This window comes from Benincasa hispida, chromosome 3 (assembly GCF_027475165.1).
Source record: "Benincasa hispida cultivar pf3 chromosome 3, pf3_genome.v1.1, whole genome shotgun sequence".
Taxonomy (NCBI): domain Eukaryota; kingdom Viridiplantae; phylum Streptophyta; class Magnoliopsida; order Cucurbitales; family Cucurbitaceae; genus Benincasa; species Benincasa hispida.
The window spans coordinates 45,092,867-45,101,805 of NC_143480.1; the positions used below are offsets into that span (position 1 = coordinate 45,092,867).

At 31.5% G+C, this 8,939-nt stretch overlaps 1 protein-coding gene across 1 annotated transcript; it reads right to left on the minus strand.

The window, feature by feature from the left end:
- Positions 1 to 3,488: 3,488 nt before the first annotated feature.
- Positions 3,489 to 6,986, minus strand: LOC120072730 (sorbin/SH3 domain protein). Its single transcript, XM_039025200.2, has 3 exons — positions 6,766 to 6,986; positions 5,338 to 5,580; positions 3,489 to 3,683 (listed from the first exon to the last, which is right to left on the minus strand). Exons 1-3 carry the CDS (start codon positions 6,781 to 6,783, stop codon positions 3,636 to 3,638), a joined length of 309 nt encoding a protein of 102 aa, XP_038881128.1. The 5' UTR covers positions 6,784 to 6,986; the 3' UTR covers positions 3,489 to 3,635.
- Positions 6,987 to 8,939: the final 1,953 nt, after the last annotated feature.

An 8,939-nucleotide genomic window follows, 5' to 3' on the forward strand; every position in this document is an offset into this window, starting at 1 on the left:
ATACTGAAGTACGTTAGAGAAGGTATCCTAATAGCTCGATACTGAAGTACAAGAAGAAGGTATCTGAGCAGTAGTACCTAATGTGGCCACAGGTGAACTAAGTCGGAGATTGAACAAAAGGGTTCTCTCTGGACTAGCAGTTGATGTTGGGATTATTTTACCCGTTATACAGTACTTTGATTTGAGAAATGATTTTACTATTTTATGTTTAAAACAGTTTTATATACATTACGCTTGGAAATTGTTTATGCTGCATTAAATTATATTTCAAATAAAACTATCTTCTGAAATTATGCATGAGAATTTACTATGTTTTCTCGGTCACTCACTGGGCGTAAGCTCACCCCGTTTTCAAATGTTTTGTTTTTCCCCCCCACAGGTAGCGGTCAAATCCTCTGAAGATAGCTTTGCGCCTGCTCTGCCACTAAAGGACCAAAAGACTTGTAACCGTTTGCTAGGTGGTTACTGTTAATATTATACACATGTTACTATTGTTCATATAGGGACTAGGGTTTGTGGGTTTTGGGACTTGTAAATCTTGTGTTAGACTCTAAACATATTATGTTTCTAAGTTAATAAATTGTGAGCCTAAAGACGTCTCGTTGCATATGAATTATAATTGGTATCAGAGTTATTCCACAAGAGTTATTAGGCAGTAAGTGTCAGCCTAAAGGTTGGTAACTGCTGCAGTTACGCCTTTCTCTAAGCTAAGAAGGTGGTCTGGGGCGGGGTGTGACAATAAATATTGAAAAGAACATATATTTTGTGAATTTTTTTTTGGATATATATACATACAAACATTCAATATGAAATATATATACCTTCAATATATATACATACAATATACAATATACCAATTAATTGAGCAACAATATGAAATATATTTTGTTGATATGTTATACCGATTGAAGAGAATTAGAATTATTACAGTTTTTAAAAAGAATATATGAAAAATAATCTATTATGTTCTACAAATTGAGAAAAAAAATTGAGATTGTCCAATTTATGTCATAAATGATTTGAGAAAATACGTGTATATTTAAAAATTAATCAACAATAGCAAAGTATAAAACTAAAAAAATAAAAGAATGAAATAAAAAACAAACAGAAAAAAATAGAACTAATCTCATTTACAAAAAACTGTATCAGATCCTCCAACTCAACTCTGCACAACAAACACAGACAATAATTACCAACTCAACTCAACTCTGCACAACAAACACAAACAATAATTATCAACTAATCTCAACTCTGCACAACAAACACATACAATAATTACCAACTTAACTCAACTTGCACAACAAACACAGACAATTTAACTCCCAGATAATATAACTCTTCATATAATAATTACCAACTCAACTCAACTCTCTACTTTTATCACATACCAAACACACCCTTATAGGTATATTTAAGTTCGTCAGAATACGTTGAGCATAATTCAAGTGAAAAGTCCAGAAAGCTTGTGTTTGACATCAAAGCGTAGTGAAGTTGAGTGAGAGGAAGTATAATTATGGATACTACTTAATTCTACAAGTTTGTCTATTGTGCTATTGAAATTTATAAGTTTGGCCAATAATAACACCACACTTACAGATTCAAACAAACACGATTGACATCTTAACCAAATTCACCCAAAATCTAAACCCTTACCTCATATAGATAGACAAGTGGTTTAAATAATTTTTTGGCTAGCTTATACAAAATACCATTGAATTTTAGGACAAGTATCCATTCCAACACATGTCTTATAAATTTTATATATCAATTGTCCCATCAATCATCTGTCATTTTAACAAAAAGCATAACTGAAATCTAATCTAAAATTCAGAGAATTTGATATAATCTAACCTATATTTTTCCGATTATAACGGTGTTCATAGATTGGGTTGAGTTGAAAACCCAATTGTTCGAGTTGTAAATTTCTTCAATCCAAATAATCCTTATTAAAAAATGAATCCAACCCAACCCAACCATAAAATATTTAAATTGGGTTGATTCGAGTTAATCGGGTCATTTATTTAGAATTTTGTTATAAAAAGAAGCAAAACATAAATATGTAAAAATCTAATTTAATTATTTTCATATATTGAATTAAGATTAACTATTCAATGAAAATTTTCTTTCTAAAGTACAAAGAAACTACTTTTAAGAGTTGTTGAAGAATAATTATTAAAAAAATATTAAAATTAAATAAAATTAAAATCAATATATACATAAATAATTGTATTATAAGTAAAAAAAATAAAATTAATAATAAATTCAGACTGATTCAGGTTAGGTTAGTTTGATAAGTTAACCCATCAACCAACCCAATTTTATATTTTTTAATTATTTCAACCCAACCCCAAATGAGTTGATAACGGATTGGGTTGGGTTTATCGACTTTTTCAGATCATCGGATTATCGGATTTTCTGAACACCCGTGAGGCATTGGATAAGGTACTGTCTTAACCGCAGAAAAAATAGATTGAAACTTGAAGGAGATCGTGTCTAATCTACACTCAAGATTTGGTTGCTTTTGTTTGTATTAATCAAGGGAAAAGCTCCCATTGTTTTCCTGAAAACAATCTTCCTGTAATCGCTATTAAAATGGCTAGTCGCTTATTAAATACCAAGCAAATTTAGGATATCTTTTGTAATTTGCAATTTTGAAGCTCACATGAAATTTGTAATTAACTAACCACTACAAGAAACTAGTCAATCATGCAAACACTAAATAAAAAATGACACAAAAAAAAAGAGCAATTGGGAATCATATGCATACATTTTAACTTGCAACACTCAAGTATTAATCCACAATTAATTTTTTTTTTACCTCTCGCTTACACCATATCAACGTATCAATGCATGCGAATTAGGATCTTGCTCTTCTCGCCCATTTGGGGTTAGATTTTTCAGATCATTTACTCTCTATTTTCTCCCTGCTCTTGTTTCCCTTTGGGTTTGATTTTTTTTTCTCCTCACTCCCTCTATTACTCTCGTTCTTTGCTCCATAGTCACTCAAGCCCAGCACCCGTGCACAAAAAGGTCCTTTTTGTAAATTTTTGCAGACAATAATGCAAGCAAAATGCCAAAGGACATGAAAGCTTTAGAGAAATGAGTCATTTCATTTGGGCCCAAAATTTGGTACAATTGTCTCATTCGGGTTTACGTCTTAATCAATTGTTCTCTTAATCTCAAGGGCGACATCTGATATTTTATCAAATAAATATGCAAAGTAATAAGAAGCAACGTTATTATTCAGACTTGTGAGACTGTTTTTCTTTCTTCTTTGACGAGCCAAATGACCTAAACCCAATGCTTTTATTTACATCACCAAGGACCTTTTTTTTTTCAATTAGTGTACAAGCCTATTTGGAATGATTTTTTTTTTCCCCAATTAAACACTTGAAAAAAAGGGTCATTCCAAACAAACTTTATAACTAATTGATTAATTCAAAGCAAATTTAATGAAATAGTAGTTCCCACAGGCAAGAACAAAACCATCGCAAAAAATCCAAACATATAATACAGTTTTAATTCAAATAAAGGACAATAGAGGTATTCGTACCAAAGACTACTTAATTCAATTAATACAATGACATTTAAACTTACAAGTGGGCCTCCATAGGTCGTCTTCAAGACTACTTAATTCAAGCTTTCACGCAGCAGTTGAAGCAACTTAGAATGCTCTTTCTTGTCTGCCAAAACAACCACAAATATGAATATGTTATGAATCATCCAAAAATAGACACTTTCCCATACTCAAAATGAATGAGGTCCCACTGTTTTGTACAATTTTGCTAAGATCTCATACCTAAATAATTTTTATTTCATAACAGCATATTTCTAACCACGTATAATATTTAAATGCCTAAACAATTAGAATCTAACATAATTTTAACTGATAATAAAATATAATAGGATCATATTATTTTCATTCTATTTCTGACTAGGCAAGCCAACCAGCACCTAATCTATTTGAATCTAGAAGTTGGTTTGTGCAAAGCAGCTAATGGGGTGTGTTGTAGTTAATTTCTACTACCAGAGTAGTCCCTACTACTCTCATTCATAATTTGACACATCATTAAATGATATATTCATTTATTTAGTGGACCACACATCATTCTTAAATTCTACTTTTGTGGCAAGAAATGAATGGGATGGTATGAAAAACATAGTACTAAAAATTCTCCATAAACCGAGAGTGATCCAGACGAAAATAATGTTACATTGTGGCTGACCTCCCAAAATATGATCACCGTCCCTTTCAGTTGAAACCAAGAAATTTGTGTGTAAAGACAAACTACACATCTAAATGTCACGGGAGGTCGATCAGCCGCAATAAACCAACATACCCAAAAATATCTTAAGCACCCTTTATTTAGCTAATTAGACTTGATTGAAACTGAAAAAAAAAAAAAAGAATAAAAGACAACATTGACATAAATTAGAATCTGTCCTTGGGAGGGAAATAGCGACTCTCTTCGCCTTCCCCACATAAGAAAAAGAAAACCTATCTGGCCATTCCTAAATATGAGAGATAGGATTTACTACCTCAATTTTAATCTATGAGAGATGTGGCAGCAAACACCAGATGTATGCCCACAATTAATGCTTACTAGTGGGCTAGGGGCGAAGGAGACCCAGCCCCCTACTTGTTTCCACAAATGCAACTTTAAGTCAATATCTCACCTTATTCTAATTGAACAATACACACTATTCATATAAGATCTAAATGATGCATAAGACTCTCGACTTGTAAAATTACTTCTTTAAGTAGCTGATGAATAATATAAAATTCCCCCTTCAAATGAACTGATATGATGACAAAATGCATTCAGCTTCTTAAACAATTTATGCTCATCAAACAAAATATTAAAGAATATTTAAACAATATGGAATAGAAAGAGTTATGCTCATCAAACAATATATTAAAGAACAAACATAACAAGTCACTGGGATCTATTTTTCAATAAACATATGTAACAAACAATAACAACTAGCTTGTCCTACAAAGAAATAAAACTTTCATTAGCCTATTCATCATAAAATTAGATGACACTTTAGGGAAGTGTTTCATTTGACCTTCAGAATTTTAGGTTTGCATTGATTATTCCACAATCAATAGCTGTATCCACAAGTTAATAGATAAGAGCAAGCAGCATGGACCCACAAGTTTGATAAAGAACCTTCAAGGCACATACAAACACATTGATGTAACCCAACCATAACCAACCCAACAAATTCTCAAGTTGTCCAAATGGTATTTGTTTAGAAGAACATGCAAGTCCCTATCAGACAATCAAAAAGTTGCCAATATGAAATTTTAGGGAGGAGGAGCAAGAATCTTACTGGTGGAGGGTGGTGACTCTGATGATAGGGGTGATGATTATCAGTAGGAAAAGATTCTGTTGTGGTTGGGGGTGCGGCTGAAGTAATGAGCTCCTCTTCATTTCCAAGACTCGCCCGAGACACTTCTCTCTTGTTTTGTTTCCTATTTTCCCTAAGTTTTGAGAAATCAAGTGAGTAGTCAGGTAACTGTCCCTTCTGGTCCCAATCTCCGAACTGTGGCACTGAAAGCCAGGGAGCAGTTTTCTGAAGAAAATAAAAAAGTAAAACGACCCGAATGTCAATTACAAAGTTGAAGCCAAGAATGTCAATTACATTTACATTTTTTTAAAAAAAAATTAAAACGACACAAATTAAAAGCTCTACAGCTTTTCAATTTTCTATAACGAACATATTTATTGTCGTGTAATGCACGCACCACATCAGAGGTTTGCACAGAAACCTCTCAATGCCTAATTTATTAGTCTTCTCCATAAGTATTCACAAATGAACATGAGCACAAAAGTCTATTTGCTATCTTATTACAGCCAGAAATTAAGTTTCTTTCATAAATCAAATTAAAAATTGATTCGTTATCTGAGCAGTGTAATAATTGGATAAGTTTTTCCAATTTCAAAGTCAGTGACAGCAACTTTTCTAAAATTTTATTCTTCAGTCTTCAGAACATGCTAAAATATAAATAAATAAACAAAAAGTCAATAGTTGAAATAGAAGAGCAGCTGAGGAAGGCTAAAGCGTTGAAATTTTGGAACCATAGGAGAATAGTTGGCAAGACGATGGGAGAAAAAGTTGATAGGCTTGACTGCTTCCCAGCTTAGAAAAGTAACATGATTGCCTCCGTGAATTAATCATATCATAATCATAAACGGTTAAAAAGCAAAAGCGTATCGCTAATTGCTCCCGTGACAAAACAAATACGTCCAAATCCAAACAAGCTAACCAACAAATCAAACTACGTTTATGAATTTGAAAAGCAATGTGAGAAATTTCGACCGGAAGAGGCGGAAATATAAAGTCAAAGAAAAAAAAAATCAAATCTCAAATTCCAAAGAGGAAAATGGAAATACCAGTGCATGTGCAAGATGAAACGCCACGAAAACAGCGACGATTTCGCTCAAAAGAAACGAACAACAGAGCAACGTTTAATTCACAGTTTGACCAGAAAAACAAAAACTAATAGTAACGAAATTCTACTGCTTCTATGATCGTTTTCATTAGGCGAGTTTTAAACATTAAAGAGACAACAATCTCAGCTCTTCCAAGAGTCGCGCTGAACAATTCCAAACTCAGATCAAGAAATCTATGCATTTCATCTCTACTACTAGCAAAGAACAAAACGAAACCCTAGGTTTCTCTACGGAAACAAACATGCAGGAAAACAGAGCAATAAAATCACAAAAGCAACAAAACGAAAACAGAAAGAAAAACAACCTCCTTACGATCATCCATCTGCAAGTTCTCACTTCACAACAAAACGAAGAACAGCGGACAAGAAGACGATTGAAGCAGGAAGAGGAGAGTTGGAGTTGTTTACTCAGCGAAGAGGATCGAGAGTGAAAGCGTAGAGCAGAAGCAAAGAAGGAGCAGCGAGCAACGACACTGCAATTCTTATATTCTTTCTTCTTCGCTTGATAAAAGTGTAAAAGAAAAAACTGGAAAGGCTCTGCCGAGTCTATATAGGTCTCTGAATAGACGATAATGGGGCTCCGCGTGTTGCAATATTACAATTATGCCACTCCTGCACTGGACTAGTGGCCTTGTTTGGCTGTTTAAAAGTGCGGCCTTCGCTGGTTCTCAGGCTTTTACAGTTGTATGTTTAGTCATACACGGAATAGAAAATTATACATATCATGGGCTTACGCGGATTAGATCATTGGACTTGTCCCAAACGACGACGTTCGGCCTTTATGTGAGATTGGGGAAATTATGTACTAAAAAGCAAAAGGATCTCTATCTTTCAAAACTGGTATATTTTTTAATTTTTTTTCTTCTGTCCATTTCACCTTAAATCGAGCGGCTAGATTTACATTAAAATTTAACTTTTTCTAACTTATAGATTATCTCGTCAATTAACACTAAGATTTTATTAATATTTCTAAATATTATATAATATTTCCAAACTTTGTATCAAATCTTGTCTAATTATTAAATGTCAGTATATATCGAACAAAATTAATATCGAGATTCTATATAATTGAGCTTTCTCAGTAAAATCTCGATCAAAATTAACAAAATTAACATCGAGATTATGTTTTCCCAAATCTTTTTTTTTATTTGTAAAATTTGATCTTTTACCAAATTTAAAAATCACATTGCACTTGAAATCCATTTGAAAAATCATAATCTGTAAATCTAAAAATTCATATAATTGTGGGAACAAAAATTAGGGTGTAGATTTGAGAGATTATGTAAATATTTGATATAAGATCCAGTAAAACTAATTGAATTTGGAGAAAATTTGAAAAAAAAAATATAAGATTTGAAAAGATTATATGATATTTAGAAAAATGAGTAGAGTTAATACTGTCCAAGATTTCACTCAGAATGCCCAAGTTAGAAAAAAGTTAATTTTTTAACTAAACTAAATTTTGATGGTCGATCTCATTCGAGATGAGTTGAGAAAAATTAGTTTAACGAGTTTTCAAAAAACGTGCTAGTTTTGAAAAGTAAAAGTTAGTTTTATTTGCAACAATTTTCCATTTTCTTTTTCTAAAAATATTCTCATTCTTTCAAAAACTAGTCCTTTTAAAACTAGTTTGGACATGTTTGGTCCAAGAAGTGGGAAATGGAGGAATTACTCTTTTTTGTTTGATCCAAAAAAGTTCATAGGTTTTAAAAAATATCAATTTCATGATTTATTAACTTTTTGTACTATGAATCCTACAACTCTCGAGACTTAATAATTCTTTTAACCAAATAACTTCTAAAACCAGTGTGACCATGAATAAGAATTATGTGGTGATGTTTAACTTTCTATTTTTATTTTATTTCACTATTACACTAAGTTAAATCCTTATATTTTTTTTTTATCAATATTCTAATAAATTTCTCCTTTAATTATAGTTTTAAATCTTTAATAAAACGTCAAAGATAATGCTGCAGTTTTTTAAATATATATACTTTTATCCTATTCTAAAAAATATATTTACTTTTATTAGGATAAAGCGGGGGCTTTCTTCTTATTATCTTCCTCTGTTTATTGAATTGTATGATCACTTTTGTTGCTTTTTTCATAGGATCTTAGAGGAAGAATATTTTTTAAGATAATTTTGAGTTGAATTTCAATAAAACCTGATAAGCATAATTACGAATAATAACTCGAATTGACCGGTAAAGTATAAGGTTTTAGTTATATACAACTTATAAAAATTGAAGTATTAATTGATTTTTGTTTCAAATAATAGACCAACTTGTAAATTATATTTCTCTGGATTTCAACTTTAAAGTGTTTTCTCTATATCTAATGGTAGAGTTTTTTTTTTTCTTTTTTTTTTTAAAATACAATTATAAAATTCGCTAATAAAATAATTAGGGAGTATTTAGGACAAGGACTATCCTAAACTATAATATTTGCTACTCCATTAAATACTATTTTAAAACTCTTA